The sequence below is a fragment of the Rhipicephalus microplus genome, chromosome 2 (genome assembly GCF_043290135.1).
Source record: "Rhipicephalus microplus isolate Deutch F79 chromosome 2, USDA_Rmic, whole genome shotgun sequence".
Classification (NCBI taxonomy): domain Eukaryota; kingdom Metazoa; phylum Arthropoda; class Arachnida; order Ixodida; family Ixodidae; genus Rhipicephalus; species Rhipicephalus microplus.
This window is the reverse complement of record NC_134701.1, coordinates 144,448,980-144,468,190: the sequence shown is the minus strand read 5'-3', so window position 1 is coordinate 144,468,190 and position 19,211 is coordinate 144,448,980. Positions and strand designations below refer to the sequence as shown.

Sequence of the window (19,211 nt, the reverse complement as noted above, 5' to 3'; positions counted from 1 at the left end):
TATTTGAGTATAGTCGACTCTTCGATAAACTGAGCTTGAACTTTGTTTTCCTTTCGTACAAGAAAAGCAACTTAATGAAGACGTAATACTTTTGCCATAACAGCGATAATTCGAGGCACCAACACACAAGCTTTCTCATCACAGCAAAAGTTATATTGGAAACCTTAAGCAGTATTGCAACGCAACAATCTTAAGAATATGTTTGCTACAACACAGTGCTCCAAAGATGACACGCGAAGACAGTTATATCGTCAATGCAACAGAGCGGTTTGAATACAGTCACAAGGATATTGTGCTACACTGCCGCAAAGGTTACATTTATTTTAATGGTTTCCCACATGCAACACCATCAAGCCGCTGCCATGTCGAGAAGTAGACACCTTGCTGACGGTCGCTCCAAAGCACCACTTCACAGCACGCCAACTTGTCTCAGTGGCCAGTGTATCGGCTAACACAACGGAGGTGCCTAAGGCATCGTCATTGGCACGATGGCAAATGAACAAAATCTGGGCTAATCGTAGTGTGTACAACCACAGCAAAAACAATTTTATCGTGACCATGTCCAAAGGAGTTAACGCAACCATGTTCGTGAACACACTTTGTGCTGTGGGACAGTCAGCACGACGAGGTAGCGTCTGCACATCTAGCACTGGTATGGTCACAAAAACTGCCTCAGTTTCGTCACTAGGGCAAATAAATGAATGTGATAGCAAATAATTAGTGTGTCAGGCGAATATTAAGAAGCAACTTGATGCTTTTAGCACGCAGCAACACCAGAAAGAACACTACAAAAGAACGCGTAAGTATACACAGGACAAGGGGGAAGGGGGGGGGGGTCTTCGGTTTATCACTTCTGGCTACCCACAGTATGCCAGAGCCAGCCAGAGCACGTTCGTTTTTCTCAGGTTGCTGCGTTCCCGCCGTAGCGCACTTCAGGTTGGCGTTCGTTTTATTGCCGTAGCAACCATATGGACACTTTCAGCTGGATTTTACCGCCGGCGCCGGCGTCGACGTCAGCGTCGCCTTCACTCACCGTATATGTACACGTATCTATATATATAAAATACAAGAAAAAAATAAAACCCAGAAAAGGGCTTTCTTGGGCCTTCTTATTCGTGAGTGCGAGGCGTTAACCACTGAGCCACCGAGGAGCACGTTGTCCACCACTCAAACGGCAGGATATTTATATTTATTGCTTACCACTGCTCATGCGCATCTTGAAGGGAACTATCGTGTTTTCAGCATTACCACCGAGACGGCACAATGAGCGTGCGCCACCACTTCGCATGGCGGCTGCACTATAATCTGCCACGCGTAATTTTTTCCGCTAAGAGAGGAAGAGCGATGCTTCCTCGCAAGCCCTTATCTCGTGGTGGAGAGGAAAAAAAGATGGTACGTCTTGGCTGGTCTCGGGCTTTGCCTGGAACAATTCTGTTGTAATGATTGATATGTGGAGTTTAACGTCCCAAAACCACCATATGATTATGAAAGACGACGTAGTGGAGGGCTGCGGAAATTTTAACCACCTGGAAATCTTTAACGTGCACCCAAATCTGAGCACACGGGCCAACAACTTTTCCACCTCCATCGGAACTGCAGCCGCCGTAGCCGGGATCTGAACCCAAGACCAGCAGGTCAGTAGCCGAGTACCTTAGCCACTAGACCACCGCGGCGGGGCAACGATTCTGTTGTAGTTACCGGGTGCAGAAAGGTCTCTGCAGTCGTTGTAGTCTCCTTTTGCGACAGTCACGTGCTTTTCAGACACAGCGAAGTAACAAATGAGGCGCTATTCGCGTGCATCAGCACCTGAGAGCACGTTTCGAGCGTCAGTAGTGCGTGAGAAACACGGGGCACGTTTCGATGGAATGGAATGAAAAAACCTTATTTCAGTCCTGCAGGACGCGCTTAGCGCGTAGCAGGCGTCTCCCACGTAGGAACCGACAAGGAGTATTTGGCGGCCGCTGCGTGGGCCTGCTGGACGGCCCATTGCTGGTGGGCCGTTCGGCGAGAAGTGAGCTCCTGAGGGACCTCTCCCACTTGCTTGAGGTAGAGTCGGGAGAAGTTGTTCTACAGTCCCAGAGCATGTGTGCGAGTGTCGCTGTGTGTCCACATGATGCGCATGTGTCGCTGGGGTATGCATCGGGATAATAAACGTGAAGCGTGGCAAGGTTTGGGAACGTTTGTGTCTGTAATAGACGTAGGGTTAATGCCTGCGGTCGGGTAAGTTTTGTATTAGGGGGTGGAAAAATGCGGCGTTCTAGGTAAAAGTGCTTTGTAATTTCATTGTACGTAATTGGTGCATCCCGATTGGTATCTAACCAAGTAAGTTGAGGTTGCCCTGTGGCAGTGCGGTCAGTAAGTGCGCGCTGCATCATGGGCGATCTCGTTGAGGTTGAATAGGGCACCCGGCACATGGCCGAGATGGGCGGGGAACCAGATGACAGTGTGGTGCTTCAGGGCTCTCGGGTGCGCATTGCGCAGGATACGTAACGCCTGGTCGGAGATGACTCCGCGTTCGAAGGCTTTGATGGCCGGCCTGGAGTGGCTGTAGATGAATTCCCGTTTGCTATCGAGCATAGCTATAGCTATAGCTACTTGCTCCGCTACTTCGGGGTTTCGGTTGAGGATTGTGGCTGAGTGAAGTCTGCTGCGCGGATCATACCGCGACCGCAGCGAAGGCTTGGTTGTTGCAATAGGCAGCGGCGTCCAGGAACGAGACGTTGTCCGCTTCCATGTCTATGCTCTTGAGAATGGCGGTCGCCCGCGCAAGGCGCCTGCCTCTGTTGTATTCGGGGTGTACATTTCGTGGTATGGGAGCGTCGTGATAAGGCCGCGGATTTCACGGGGAATTAGAGTCAACTCTGGGGGGTCCCTGGCCCTCGAGGAGAAGAAGCCGAGCTTGCGCAGAATATAGCGGCCCGCCTTAGTGGTAATGAGTCGGGTCCATTGCACGCGTTCCTGAGCTTCGGCGATCTCTTCTAGCGTGTTATGTACGCCAAGCTCGAGGAGTTTGTACGTTGGAGTGGTGATAGGGAGGCCAAGGGCTCGTTTCACCACCTTGCGAATAAGCGCATTGAGTGGATCGCGCTCAGCACGTAGCCACTTGTGTATAGCAGCAACGTAGGTCAAATGGCACAAAACAATCGCGTGTACGAGACGCAGCAGGTTGTCTTTTTTGAGGCCATGGTGCCTGTTGGCTACTTTACGTACGAGTCATATGGCATTCTCAGTCATATTCCTGAGCTTGTGTGCTGTTTGAGTGTTGGTTCCACAGGGCTCGATGATCATGCCGATCACCTTGATGGTGTCTACCCTGGGTACAGTACGACCATCTCTGGTGTGAAGGGTGATATTGCGTTCCGCCGGAAGTTTCCACGGGCGGAAACTCCAGCGTTTGGGCAAATATACCAACAGCTCCGACTTCGCAAGTGAGCGCCTGAGATTGGAGTGGTCGAGGTAAGACTCGGTGGTGTCCATAGCCTCTTGCAGGGCGGACACAATGAAGCCATCCGACTCTGTGGAGCACCATATGGTTACATCATCCACATAGATAGTGTGATTTAGCCCGTCTATTTTTCAAAGTCATTCGGAAAGCCCGATCATCACGAGGTTGAAGAGCCTGGGTGAGAGGACGGATCCCTGAGGAGTGCCCCGCTGTCCGAGCTCCACTTCTTTCGACACTAGGTCTCCTACGCGGAGGACGGCTCTGCGTCGGGTGAAAAAAAAGCGGATGAAGTAGTAAAATCGATGACCTAGGCCGAGGGCTGCGATCGCTTTCAAGATTGACGAGTGTGTAATTGTATCGAACGCCTTTTCTAAATCGAGACCGAGTATTGCACGAGTGTCCCGAGTGTTTCCGCCATCTAGAATTTCAAGCTTTAGGAGTAACATGGCGTCTTGAGTGGATAACCCTGGTCGGAAGCAAATCATGTGGTGCCGGATGCAGTCGTTCTCTTCGAGGTATCGACCAACCCTGTTGAGGGCGACTAGGTCAGCCACTTTGCCCACGAGCGACGTGAGAGATATGGGGCGTAGGTTATCTAGGCTCCGCGCCTTTCCCGGTTTGGGTATGAGAACAGTGTGAGCTAGTTTCTGAAAATCGGGTATCTCACCCTTTTTCCATATCTCATTGATCGTGTCAGTGAGGTAAGTGATGAAGAAATCGTCCAGGTTGCGTAGGAGCTTGTTGGTGATCCCATCGGGGCCAGGGGCTGGGCGGCCATTGAGCTCATGAAGAGCTCGGCGCACATCTTCAATAGAGAAGTCGGCGTCTAAGTTAGTGTTGTCGCTGCCAGAGTAATCAGGGTGAGGGGTCACAGGGTCCGTGGGAAGCGGGAGATATTTTTCCACGAAGTTCTTGACAACATCTTCTGGTGACACTGTCCGTTTAGCCTGATGAAGTATCTTCACGATCGAATCACGCTGATTTGTGTGGGTGTTGGTTTCATTGAAGAGGTGTTTGAGTAAGTTCCACGTTTTGCCATTTCGAACCTGACCACCAATCTTCCAACTGCTCTTTTGAAAAGATGCGGCAGTGATCCGTCATGGTCTTGTTCAGCTGAGATATGCGTTTGCGTAACCTCTGATTAAGGCGCTGGCCCTTCTAACCACCCAATAGAGACTGTTTGGCCTCTAGTAGGTGGGTGAGACGACTGTACATCTTTTTGGTTGGAAGGTCTGTGCTGATAGTTTTGGTTGCCTTGTTTACATCCGCTTTGAGCTGGGTCGTCCACGTCTCGAGGCTTGGAGGGGTATCGGGAGGGGAGGTCATTCTGCGCGGGTCCTACGAAGGAGGTCCCAGTTGACCCACGTGTACGACTTGGTCTTCCTGCTTACTATGGGGAGGTGTACAGCCAATATGAAGTGGTCGCTACCGAGATCTACCACGAGGTTGGGCCAGCGGGCGTCGGAGATATTCTTGACGAAGCATAGATCCGGCGTAGTATCTCTTTGCATGGACGTACCAGTGCGAGTGGGGAAGGCCTTCTCCGTAATGAGAATAAGGCCATGTCATTCGCATTTTTCCAAAGCTCTTTACCTTTGGGTGTGTCGTACGTGTAGCCCCAGGCGCTATGCGCAGCGTTCAAATCGCCTGCAATCACTAGCGGGTTGGGCCCCGCGAGACGGACAGCTTTCTGGAACAAGCGTGTGAATCTTTGTCTATGGTGGCTGGGACTACTGTATACATTGAGGATGTTTACGCTTTGTTGTGAAATGTTGCCAGGGAGAATTTTGACCATAACGTGCTCAATTTCGGGCACATTGAGGCTGTGCGCTGTGCAGGTAATTTTGTTAGCGACCAGGGTTGCGATACCGCGTCCTCCCGAGGGGCCAGGTAACCACTGGTATCCGGAAAACGTGGCTGTTGGTACTACAGTCTTTTGTAATAGCATGATGTGAGGTTTGGCTTCGTGGCTGCGGAGGTATTGCTGCAGGAAAGCTTTCTTGTGGGTGAAGCTCCTGCAGTTCCATTGCCAGATTCGCTACTCGTCCATTGGTCTGGCCATCTTGAAGCATTTAGGAGTTGGCCTGAGTACCCGGCGGGTGCATAAGGGCCGCGTGATGCGGTGGACTGGGCACGGCTGTGCGTTGCGACAACGGTTTACCCGCGGCAACAGCAGGGGCTACGACGTGATCAAGATATTGCTCCACTTGGCCCAAACGATTACCGCGTACCGCGAGAGTAGACTGCACGACAGCCATGCTTTCGCCAAGAAAGCGAAGGCTTGCCTTAACCGCCGATAGCGTGCTTTTATTGTCGTCCAACTCTGCCTTTAAAGCTGGCTGGTTGTCGGCGGCTGCGCGTTTCTTGGGTGCGCTCTCACCGTCGTCGTTACCGGCGCCTACGGGTTGCGGCTGCAATGGAGTGACTGCATTGTCGTCATTGTCGGTTTTTGGCGTAGCACCGCGTGCGTTTCTGTCAGTTTTTAGTTCGGCAATTGCGACTGTGAATTTGCGTATTGTTTCTTTCATCCTCATATTTTCGTGCGTTAAGATCGCTATCTCAGATGTGGTGTGTGTATCATGCTCTGGGAGTGAACCCGACCCTACCTGTGATGTAGTGTTTCCTTTTCTCCGCACGGCGTCGGCCCAAGTGAGAGGTCCCCGCTTATTCTTGTTGGCGTTGCCTGGCGATGGTGGTGCCGATGGGCTAGGCGATCGTTGACGCGAGACCCCGGTGAGACTGGGGTGAGGCCTGGAACCGGCATGAGGCCCGGAACCAGAGTGGGAACCGAAGCGTGACTCGGGCCGGGAACCTGAACGGGAACCGTGACATGAAGCAGAACAAGACCTGGAGTAGCCTCGCGATATAGGTCTGGTTGGGGTCCCACTTCGCGCGCTGCGGGAGTGGGTCTGAGGGTGGCTCCGGTACCTCGATACACGCATGCTGCGGTTCCTGGGACGACTCCGGGATCGGGACCGGGATCGGCTGCCATCGGATCGACCATCTGTAGAAAGCTTCAAGGCCTGGTGGTCGTCAGCGGTTGCTTTGAACTCGTTCATTGCTTCGGAACTGTTGTGTCGCGTTGAGTGTGCTCGCTTCCATCGTCGTCGGCGCACCACGTATGGAATGTGGTAGCGTTCTTTACATTTCCTGTCGGCAGTTAGGTGGGCTCCTCCGCAAAGCTTGCATGTTGGTGTGCAGCGGTGTTTTTTTTTTCTGGGTTCGGCACGCTGCAGCCTCTGCAGATAACGTCTCCAGGGTTCGGGCACACGTCCGCTCGATGGCCGAGCCGACCGCAGGCGTAGCAAATATGTATCTGTCTACGGTATAGTGTACATTGAATTAGCACCGATCCGTATCACACAAAATTGGGGACACGATGTCCATCGAAGGCCACGATCACTGCAGTGGTACTTCTGATGCGCTTGGCAGCCAAAACTAGCAGATGGCGGTCGTTGACAATCTTCGCATCAATCTCCGCCGAACCGTCTTGCACGGGAATCCCTCGAATTACACCTTTGATGTAGAATGTGGTTCCGCTTCGTAGGCACTAACTTCTTAGGTCTTGTCAGCGATGCGGATTTCTTTAACGCGCACGTAGCGATTAGCATTTTCTCTCTTCGGCGTGCTTGCTACTAATATATTCTGTTTAATGTTGGGGCAGAGCGTGTCTGCTTGCTGTTGCGATGGGCTGATACCTGCCGAAGTCGAAATGGCTTCAGCGATTGTCGTTGGGCCAACCCTAGCGATGTCAAGACCCCCTCTGGGCCTAATAATAATGCGGATGTCGTTCTTTGGTAGGTGAGGCATTCGGCTTGCTCGAATAATCTTGTTCTTCATATTTTCTCTGTTGCGGGGCTTGTGCTCGTTGCGTTTCAAAGCGCTATATGACGGCACACGTTTGGAGCCTTCATTTTTTTGCTCAGCGACACGAGGCGGTCTGCCAGCCTTGGTCTGGCGTGATTTCTTCAGGGTCAATGTCTTCCCCTGTCACTTGGTACTCCATCGCTTAGCGAGACAGTGCGGCTACGGGGCGCGCGAGCAAGCACGCGCCACGTTAGAGCAAAGAATACACTCGTCAGGGCTAGCTATTGGTGGGCGAGCGACGATGGCGGAGGCAAAATAAAATGCAAGAAGCAAGAACTCACTGCGCCCCAATTGTGTCGGCAGAGTCTCTGTGTCTTCTGGAATTTGTTGCACTAATATGACTTTGAATTCACAAAGTGGCGTCGCAAAAACGTTGAAAAAAGCAGGAGCCGTATGGGAAGCGCTCGCACACTTCGGCTTCTTCTTCTTCTCCCCCAAAAGCGTGATACTCTTCGAAGAAAATGCATCTTTGTACTTAAACACAAGTAAACCTCATGGCGTTGATGAAAAAATATATCGAATATAAAAAAACATTAAGGAAGCTTCGCACTATGAGCGCCAAGCATGAGGGAAGCGCGGAGCTGGGCAGCCTTTTTTTTTTGTCTATCGGCACGTTTCGATCTGCCTTCCAATCTGCGCGAGATCTTCCAATTTGTTGCTATCGCGTGCAATGCTTCGTCTTTGTGCCAAAGTTCTGACTTTTCACGAGAGCTCAAGTCAAAATGCTTGGCCTTCTGTATTTTCTACATACGTTTTTCCTTCAAGCTGGACTACTTCTATCACATTAAATTTTCATTGAAGTTTTTGCATAACTCTTTCCTCCCAATTACACGCTTATCCTCAACCCCAGGATTCTAATCGTACGGTTTGCTATGGTTCCGGAGCCACTTCAATGAACTTTTATTTGTGTAGACCGAAAAACCACTGGCACCTGGATTACCGGCCATTAGTATCTCTTCATTCAAAGAGCGCTATGACTACTGAGAATTATCAAGAGCCGCAAGAGAGCCGTTCTATCAAATGTCTTATAATGAGGCAGCGTAAAACAAGTCATTTAGAGCACCTCGCTTTATGTTTCGACAATGCAGATGTTAACATACAGATTTGTTGTTGTATTGTATGCCAATTGTAAGTGTCATTATAAGTAAAAATAGCAATTCTATAAGTATTCGCTTTAGGGGCCATCCGTGAGCAAGAATATCACAGAGAAAGCCAAAACCACCTTCTGAAAATGACAGCACTCACTTTCAAAAAAAGTTTGATCTCCAGCGGCTACAATTGTAAAGTTTGCAGGCATAAGAGCACATCCACACTGCTGATCCATGACGACAATATTCCCTTCAACACCACAAACATATAAAGTCGGTATTTTAAGCAGCCACGCAATGAGGTACGCGCTGAAGCAAGCTGTATGCATCAATATGAAGTGTATTTTATTTCTTGCAGTGACATCTTTTCTTCTCGTGATTGGTAAGTATAAGCACGTAGCAAGAAACCTTCTTTTAAGCCTGTAAAGCTCAACCTTCATATTTTGCAAAAACACTTTTTTTTGTGATTGAGGTGAAAGCAGAAAGCTTATCTGTTGTACAAAAACATGGTTTAATGTAGGCTTTCTTTATTGAAAGGCGCTGTAAAGCGGTGTATTGCTTCAGGAAAAGGCTCGGCAGTACGTACAATTATGTCTTTTTCAAATGTATAAAAACAATTGTAAGCAATACAGATTCATTGTAGTATAGTGCAATTAACTGACGTTTATTCTATTGTGAAAGACTCCGTATGCCTACAAATGAGCATTTATTGAAATTTTAATGATAAATGGCTTCGTTATATAGCACAAACATAAAGAGATTGCCAGTTTGTGTGTATCTGTTGTATTTCGAACAATATAGACTAGAGCAGAAAGTTAGGATCTGTCACTCGACTTTGTCCCGGTCTATTATTAGCGTGTTTTTACAATGCCTTCGTACAATTAGCTGAGATACCCTGAGCATTGAAGACCAGAGCACTGCAACTTCACTTATCCGTAGTAGTTGTGATTGAAAAATTATCTAGAAAAGTTTAGTGCACATTTTGCCCTAGTATACCCAAGAAATAAGGTATCTTTCATCACAAACGCAATAGCGCGGAAGCAACAGAAGAGATGAGAAAAGAAGAAACGCAGACAAGCGCTGTGTCTTTCAACTGAGCTTATTGGGGGATGAAAGATGAATATATTGTAGTAATTATCACTCACGTTTTATCGGCCCTTACGCTATAGTCGAGCAGACATCTCCTCTTAACTTCCGAGTAACCCCTGTTGTCATGCCTTCCGACGGCCGTTTTCGTGGTACGGAGCTTGTTCACGTGTTGCGCTTAAAACTATTTGTGCGACGTACACCACCGTCATAAGCAGCGGCCACATTGGCCTCTTCCGCGTTAGAGAGAAATTAGTGTAAGCACAATATTCACAGCGTTTGATCGTCATCTTGTTCCTCTGCATATAATCATTATCACAAAAAATGTCGTTTTCGTTCAAAGCGTTGATCAGGCGATTAGGCCTAAGAAACGCCGTCGAGACCCCAACGTTGCAACTGTCTTAGAATATATTGAAAGAAGCAGGCAGGGTTCACTAGGCAGAGCGAGCAGAAGCGTTTAACCCATGGTGTATCACTGAGCTCAGATTACCAACGAGAAGGAACGATAATGATGTGTATGCACAAGTTACAACGATGGTGTGTCTGGAATAGCCGTACAATGTGTAGGCTAAGGGAGCAGTTTTTAAGTCAATGTTCAAAAGCCCACACGTTGATGCCCTTAATTTTCGAAAGTTACTTGCGGTAAACACCCCACATATTGCATTACGTCGAACGTATTCTCATTACTACAAGCGATTGATCTATCTTCTTCTAGTTATTGTTGTTGTGCTGAAACTTACCGCAACCCCCGAAGCCTATTGGTCCCTCGTTTTTTGGCAATCGACGTTATGCGAAGCATGTGGATGGAAGGACGTTAGCTACATAGACTACGCGCACTACCAGCATACACTATGTTAGTCTGAAATGTTTTATTAGCCCGTGATGGCTGTTACGTGCCCGCACATTACGAATACACGCATTTAAGCGACGTATATACTTGCGTTCATTGGGACAAATCACTGTATATTGACAGCATCATCAACAAGAGTATTGTTGTTATTACATAGCCTAATCGTCTGCTAAAGTGGTATGTTCGTTGAGGCGTGAATTATAAATTATTCGCTCAAATTGTTGACTTTTTCAAGGAAGAAGTGGTCAATGGCATCTCCTTTCTTTGTCGTGGGCGCGAAATCCAGGGAGGCTTTCTCCGTATAAAAAACGTATTTCATGCATTGTGTGAACAGGGTGTGGTTGTGTTTCGAAATATCCGCTATAAAGTAGCGAGCAATGATGAACGGCATGCTCCTCTCGGCAGGATTATTGCTATCAGGAGTCCACCCACGGTTGTGATGTCATTTCCAACAAACGTAGATATGAATGTTTTTACTGATTCCATTGGTTCGTCAGCGATGAAGTACATGGTGGCGAGTGCGCTGTCGCTGTCATTGTAATAGATGTGCACAATACAGAGACTGCCAATTCAGGTGCTAGCACCTGTGTCCTTGGCTTGTGGAGGATAGCGCAGTGCTATGCCACTAATGTTGCAGATGCAAAATGGGGTGTTTTTATATATGGCAACGCCTGCGCATCTAAAATGAGGGCACTTGCTGTAGCTCAGCACTCGAATATCTAAATGTAAAATATGTACATTGGCTCATATGTCCAGCATTCAGAAAGATCCAGCAGGCCAGTTTGTTTCAGCAAAGTGAATTCAAGGTATTGAACGTGTACGCGCTTAGGCTTCATGTTGAGAACGGCAAGCGACAGGTTTTTCCTGTCACTGTGGCGGAGCACAAAATTGTGTGGCCCAGAAGTGCAAGCAATCGCGTTGTTTTAAGTTGGGTGGCCTGATTGGCAAGCGGCTTCTTAATGGAGCCACGCGCGTGATAACTTCAAATCCCGTGTCGTGTTGCTCAGGTATAAGCCCCTTAGACTGGTACCCCTGCGCAACTCCATGTAGATGAGCCTCAGGGAATTGCTCATGCCGTAGTCATACACTGCCTAGGCGTACGTGGTGCCTTGCTAATTGAGCATAGCTATAGCATTTGCTTGGGCGAGGGTAAACCATGTACGTTTACAGGAGATACCTTGGCTGGCGTAGACTGTGGTGGTGGTAGTGGTGGTTCGAAGTCCCGAGGGCACTCTTGAGGCTCAATGAATCGATTGGCTCATAGAATGAGGCGAACAGTGTTAGCTGTCTATTACTTTTTCATTTCTCTATATGTTGTAATATGAGTTTGTTATCAAGACGGGTAATTACGAACAATAATTTTGAACCCATAGGCAGCGCTACCAGCAAAGGCGCCCGTAGGGCATAGCTGTGATACTCGGCAAGTGCCATTGCTATCGATTCCTGCATTTCATGGGATACGACAATTATTTCAGTGTTTTTGTACGCTGTTAATAATCACCTGTGGCAAACACCCACAAGCCAGTGGCACATACTTGTTGGCGGATATGTGCCGCACGTTTGGCGGAAACAGTTTGATGACGTACACGACGGCATTAGGAAATTCTCATGTTATGACCTCCGAGTCATATTTGTAAAAAATCTTGAACTCAGAAACTAGTTTTGGTTAACTTCAAGCTAAGGGAGTCATCACGGGATAACCAAGACGTAGGTGGCTAGATAGATAGATAGATAGATAGATAGATAGATAGAAAGATAGATAGACAGATAGATAGATAGATAGATAGATTGATGTCTGTGCTCTATCTATAGATAGATAGATAGATAGATAGATAGATAGATAGATAGATAGATAGATAGATAGATAGATAGATAGATAGATAGATAGATAGATAGATAGATAGATAGATAGATAGATAGGCAGCTAGACGTTCAAGGTATTTGAAGTACGCAAAGAAAGGCTTCCCGTTGAAAAAAGGCCAAGAGCATATATTTTTTTTGGAAAGTAACAATACTGTGTAGATAGCGGTAGATGGAGATCGCAATACTAGTATAAAGCATTTAGACAGGATCTGGGCAGAATGTATTCATTAACTGCTTATTATTATGGGCTGTTATTTTAGGCACTAATATCATGTTGCAGTCATCAAAATTAGGCAGGCTAAACACAATTTAAGCCCTCAAAAATTGTAACAATGGGAAGAATAAACATTAAAAAATCAAATTTTTGTAAATATACATGCAAGACCTGTGTCTACGACAGGAAAAAAAATGTTATGTAGTTTATGATGACACAAAGGGGCCCGCCTTCTCTCCCCTCGCAAAATATATGAAGGCTTGTGTTTAACAGGGGACATTAATAAAATAAACTATTTTTCAAGGCCTTCAACAGGGGCCCATCGCCAAACCAAAAAAAAATTTTTTCTACGGGCTTGAGGTTATGTGCAACGAATGGTCCTGCGTACGCCCCAGTAGTACGTGACACCATGAAAATTATTCGAAACGTCAATTGCAACTTGTCAATTGCAATCAATATGTCAACTTGCAACATTGACAATATGGGCAACATTGACATCAAGTGCAACATTGACAATAGGTCAATTGCAAACGTCAATTGCATCAATATGTTGATTGAACAGATAATGATAGCTGATAGAAAAATTTTAACGCACTACCTGAATGTGCGCGCGCTTTTAATGCTCTCATGACGTTTTTCTTTAACTCAAGCGAGATGTGAGACCGAGTGGCTTCTATGAATTTTGACTGCGTTTTTGTTCTCGCCGCTCTCACGTCGTGCCGGCGCTAGTTCTGACAACACTTGGTGTGCTGTAGATGCATCGTCCCTCGCAACACTTTCAGTGGTGCGACACTATATATTGTGATAAGGATAGCTGTTTCAAGCCTGCAACCTCTCGACACGTACGGAATCATCCCACTGAAACAGGTAGGCCACTATAGACGACGCCGAAACGACACAACGCCGCTTGCGTGAATAACGTTAATAACCTGGTTTGGGAATGTCGTGGGCATCTACCATTGTGTGCGCATGACGTGTTGATGCATGCATTTGCGTCGTGTGATCTTCCAGCTTCTAGTTTCTCCTATACCAAATAGGGCAGAGGAGGAATTCGGCTTCCGAAGTCTACACGGGAGTGGCAAATGTTTCCCTACTCGCATGATGCTTTGTCGACTCATAATGAAACAGTTAAAGAATGCTTGTGGTACAAATCTGTTCATTGGGTCTGCGAGAGCTTCCAGTATCTAATACACTTTCTCATGTGTCCTGGGGAAGCACCCTTGAAGAAGTAAATTAATACAAAAACATAAGCTAAGTACACGTATGCTTTAATTTTTTTTGTCTGTGCTCTATTTTGGCCCTTTATTGGTGCCAGTTGACTACTTTTTATTTGTTGTTGATCTTCCTGTGGCTCCACTGAGGCACCTTCTGTTCCTCGCCCTCCCCCACACCAGTCCCAGATCATGAATCACACGCTTCAATTGAATTGATTGGGAAGACTGGTTTGGAAAACTGGCTTTAAAAGACAGTAGGGTTGGGCGTGTTGGCATAACATGATAAAAAGTGCTTAACAGCTCAAACGACATGAGGGTATAGAAGGGACGAGACGGAGCGCTGACTCAGCGCTCTGTCTCGTTTCTTCTATTCCCTCCTGCCGTTTGCGCTGTTAAGTACTCTTTATCATGGCTTTAAAAGCTGCCCACCTTGTCATCCCACGCTCTTTTTCTTCCCCTCTCCTTCTCGTACCTTTATTTTCTCTCTCAATTTGGCTATATATGCTTGGGCGTGCTCCAAACGAGGACTGTAAAAATAGCGTCTTTTCCATTCTTTCTCCTTCACTACAGAAACCGCTAGCGCTATGTCAGTGCGGTGGCGTGTGGTGGCTGGAGCGACACATTTCACGGTTGCTGGTGGTTGTTTACGGAAGTTAGTTGAGCAAGAAAACAAGGTTACGCCGCAAAGAGTTCCTAAAGATCAATTTCGCCCGCTAACATGAATGAAATTCTCAAACAGCACTCAAAAGAAAAATTGAGGTTGAATGGTCTTGATATAGGCACCACTATTGAAGATAGACATATATAGGTTGTTGTAAACTGTAAGCTCAAACATCAAAAATAGGCAAATATAGGCACTATAAGAATACTATAAAAGCTATCCTTAGCCCCTAATTCATGCTCATGTTTAAAAGTGGCACGATAAGAACGCAATGAACAAATCAGGCATTGCCTAAAATCAGGTCTTTACTGATTACCTATGCCATGCTGCGGAAATCAGCTGGGAAGGGAGATGTACATAAGCGCTCTCTAGGTCAGCCTGTTGCATGCCCGCTGTCTCGTGCTTTCCGTGTGAAGCAAGGGCCTTGGTCTTAAGCGCACTTTTTAGGGGCGAGGCCTCTTAAGGTCTTGGGCAGTCCATCCCTCCGGCATAGCCCACACAGCATATACACAGGACCAGTGGCCTACCAACAGGACGGACAGACAGTCAGACAGATAGATAGATGAACGGATGAACGAATGGACGCAAGCACGAGTGTACGGACGCTTCACCACACTCATCATCATTAACATCGTGGATATGCTGTGGTTTTTAAATGCGATTGCAATTCTTGGTCAGGGGTTGCCGTGCGTCCTTGGTCGGCGTGCGCACAGATCTCTCAGCACACACTCCTCCTTGCCCCTAGCAACAGCTGCGCCTAGCCTGGCAACCGGAGCAGGTGGTCAGCGGTGGAAAGTAAGGGAGAAGAGGAACCCGCGCGAGTATGTTGGCGCTCGTACAGTGGAGCAGTGGAGGGTAAGAAAAAGAATGAGCGTACCTGGTGAGGGCGCTCGCATCGCGGATCTCGCTCAGAGGAGACAGTGCCACAGAAAACCTACCAGTGGTGCAATTATATACAAATTCCAAATCCGGACGGAGGCGGTCTGTCGGTGACGTCAAAAAAATTACGGCATATTCACGGGGTGAATGATGATGAATGAGCGAAGCTCCGGAGGGATTCATCGGTAAACTGTGAATCTTCCGTGTTTTCGCCCAGTCGATCATCATGTAAAGACGTGAGAAACGCTGTGTGTGTATATACACAAATCAACTTTTATTTGTTCTTAGACGATGGATGGCTTGCGATGACCCTTGCCTCGCGCGCTCGCACATCGGGATTCTGTCTGCGAGCGCGCGCTGCTGCCGCCTTGCGCTCTCTCCGCTGTGCAGCCTTATCCACCCGGCGACTCCGAGCGCGCGCCAACAGCGAACAGATTTTATTACAACGCTCCCCCTAGCGTACGTCGCCGCACTAAATAGAACGATTGCCTTCAACCAATGACACGCGCCATATGTGACATCATTCCTATTTTATAAGATCTCGCGTCTTTCATCAACTACAAGTACCGCTTTCTAGTTTATAACATCTTGCATCTTTTCATCATCAGCTACAAGTACCACCATCTAGTAAACACTACAAGAACTAAACGAGAGGTGGCTACATACAGGAGACGGTACCACCATCTAGTGAACACTGCAAGAACTAAACTAGAGGTGGCTACATACAGGGGACGGTACGGCCATCTAGTGAACACTGCAAGAACTAAACTAGAGGTGGCTACATACAGGCTACAGGGGACGCACAGCCCACGCCCTAAAGAGCTTCGCCCCTAAAAGTGGGCAGTCTGCAGCGGTCACGAGGACGAGGGGAAGTGAACAGACAATGAAGGAAATGGAGGCTTGCATCATCATTTTGACGTCGACTTGGGGACCATATAGCAAAGTGAACAGTGTTTGTAACGTGTTGAAAAATATTCAACAATTATTGCTCGTTATCAAAATATGTTGGGACTAGTTTTTGAACGTTGAGTAAGTAATACGGCACAAACCAATTATATTTTTCCCGTTATCGTTTTGAAATGACGCTAAATTTAGCAGGACGGTAGGTAGTGGCACTAAGTACAACCCCATTTCAAGCAGTTACTGTTCCCATATCTCCACCACTATACAAACCTAAACGGCGCAACTTTTGAATTTGTTGGCTTAGTCGAGCGCAATCATGGTGGCGGGCAACGGCACCAGTAGCCAACAGCAGCAGCGGCTCATCCGCGTTTCCGAGGCTCAGTGCGTGCTTGTGCTCGCCTTTATGGACGAACATTCCCAGCTCGTGGCGAAAACCCTCGAGCTGCGGCACAGCGTCACCGTAACCGACCGGCAGCGGCTGTGGCAAGAGCTCAGCGACACGCTGAACCATGAAGTGCCTGCGCAGGAGTGGCAGGCTTGGTGGCGCAGGCCGGTGCACAAGACCCGCCGTGACACTGCCGTCATCAGAGAGGCACAAACGTGAGTGACCGTCGAATGGCGCGGGCGATTTGTTCTTTGACATTGGTGTATAATTTCAGGCGCACTGGAGGGAGTTGGCTGCCTGGCTTCCGCAGCCGGGTTCTACACTTGACAGGGATGACACGCTTCAGTAGCGTCTCTGGTCTCACCTATCAACAGGTAAACACTCTGCCGCCGCAGTATCATGGGTTCCTTAGTGTGCCATGACATAGTTTGATATCTGAAGGGGTGCCTTTAGCGGAACCTTGTTAAACGGGAGTATTGCGCAAGAAAAAGAATTCAAAAGTGGGTAGGTTTATTAACTAATCTCAGTTTGCAGCCCTTGCCGTACAAGGGGTATTCATTTATCATAAAACACGCGATGCCTGCAGGCAACTGCATGCACTAAAATAGTAATACATGATATCAATTACCACTGAATAGCTGCAGAACATATCCGCAGATGTTTAGTAAGTAAGGTTGTAAAATAGCCAGAGTAACGAATACCCACTTCCTGAAACATAATGCTTACGACACTTTCCAGCAGGCGGATGTTCCCACTGCTGTGCTGGAAATGGCGGTAGAGGGCACTGAAGCGGCTGCAGATGCCAGTGACACAGTAACACGCAAGCATCTGCGAACGTAGTGCTTTATTGAGCGCACGACCGGAGCCTTCATCAGGCCGACAAGGTGCTCAAGGTGAGTAGACCTTTTGTTTACATTTTACATAAGGGACGTAAACATTCTCCATGCTCTATTATGATATGTGAAACCATCTTGGGCTGTAAATAGGAACCATGCATTGTATTCAGGGCACGGTATCTGATATCTGCATTGATAAACTGCCGGGCAAATGTTCGTTAGCCCTGAAAAAGACTGTTTGATGGTGAGAGATGCATTTACGGAGATGAACGAAGACTCGTTCCAAAAAATGTTAGTTGCTCCACACGAAGAGGGCATAGATTGTACACGAAGCTTCACTTTCAAAGGATTCCATCAGGCCAGTTGATCTTCAACTGAGGGAAAATTGTTGTACCCGTTGCAATTCGCAGCAGCAGCAGCAGCTTCCAGCCATGAGATGGTTAAGCGTTTACCATTAGCTCACTTAAACAATTCCATTACGATGATCCATCACAGGTGCTGCGGGGGATGAAAACATCAACTACCCGCATCGCTTCTGCAGCACGGCGTATGGCAGCAGCCCAGGAGAAGGCGGCAGCGGCGCAGGATGGCGTCCTTGAGGCACTCTATTCCTTGGCACAGGCCATGACTGCTGCTTTCTGCGAGAAAGGAATTCGTAGTTTAGTTTAATTTTTCGTCATGTGTTCAATGTTTTTTCTTGTCATCATTCATTAATGATTTGTTGGTTTCAATGTGTTTGCTGCTCTTCATGTTCAATTTTATACACTTCGGGAGACATACACATAGTTTAGTTTGTTTTTCGCCATATTTAAAAGTTTTATCATTCATCATTCGTTAAGTGTTTTTGATATGTTTACGTGTTGCTGCTCATGTTTTCTTTTATACTTTTTGTTTGCATTTAGTACATATTACTAGATTTAGGTAAGCATTTACTTTGTACTAGGAGTACAGCATTTTTTATTTTCGATATATGCATTTCTGAATGTATATTCGAGCTGCTTCAGGGGCATTGTTTTTTTCCACCATCTCAAAGGTGTCTAGTCGTTCACACGGAGACCACGAGTGTATAGTTGACATTTTCTGTGAATGTTTCTGTGATATTTGTATTGCCCCAGTATGTTTTCTAGCTTACCGTGCTTTTTATGCAGCATTACCACATAGTGTAGTGATGTGCATATCTCTTTGCATCACACTCTTTTGCAGTTCACTGTGATATTTTCATTTCAGCACAATGAGGCTAAGGTACAACAACTACATTCAAGCCTTTTTTGAGAGCACTAAACTAGTAAGTGGTCATGTCGCGCAGTTTCACAAATGAAAATCGTCATCATCACAAGAACATGCCAGCGATTGATTTCATCTAGTTTTCTTTGTAAACGGCTCGTTGCGGTAATAAATTTTGATCGTGGTATGGTTTGGGAGCCGCGAGATTGCTGAGCCAATTATTCATGTAATCAAAACAACTCGCCTGTTTGCTGTCTTGATTTGCGTATTTTTAGCATTGCAGTATGACTGCAGTCGAAAATTGAAATCAAATGTTATTTCAACATTCACACAATGTTTAAGACAGCGAAAAACCAGCGCAACTTGACGAGCACAATTGCTCGTAAAGCCTGTCATGCACAATTGAATGCTTGTAGTCAGTCTCTATGAGAAGATACGGACTTATGTATCATGTGTTCATGCAACATGTTACTAGTGTAATGGCAATTTTTATGCGTTCTGATGAAAGTAATTGTGTGACGTTGCTGCATTGTTCGCACAATATTATGAAGGCAACATTCAGCACAGAGTGCCGCTCATATATGCTTGCTCCAATCTAGTCTGTTGTGAATGTGATCACTGATATAGAAAAGGGTGTTTCTGTTGCATATTTCATGTGCCATTTAAAGAAAATGCAGCATTTTCAGACTGCCACCT

At 47.0% G+C, this 19,211-nt stretch overlaps 1 protein-coding gene across 2 annotated transcripts in view; it reads left to right on the top strand.

Moving 5' to 3' along the window:
* The first annotated feature begins 8,644 nt into the window (after nucleotides 1-8,644).
* Nucleotides 8,645-19,211, top strand: part of LOC119169399 (uncharacterized) — a 245,478-nt gene continuing 234,911 nt past the window's right edge. For both annotated transcript variants that reach the window (XM_075884077.1, XM_075884081.1), the window contains exon 1: nucleotides 8,645-8,782. In XM_075884077.1, coding sequence (XP_075740192.1) covers nucleotides 8,698-8,782 — 85 coding nt within the window. In that variant the 5' untranslated portion in view covers nucleotides 8,645-8,697. The remainder of the gene's footprint in view (nucleotides 8,783-19,211) is intronic.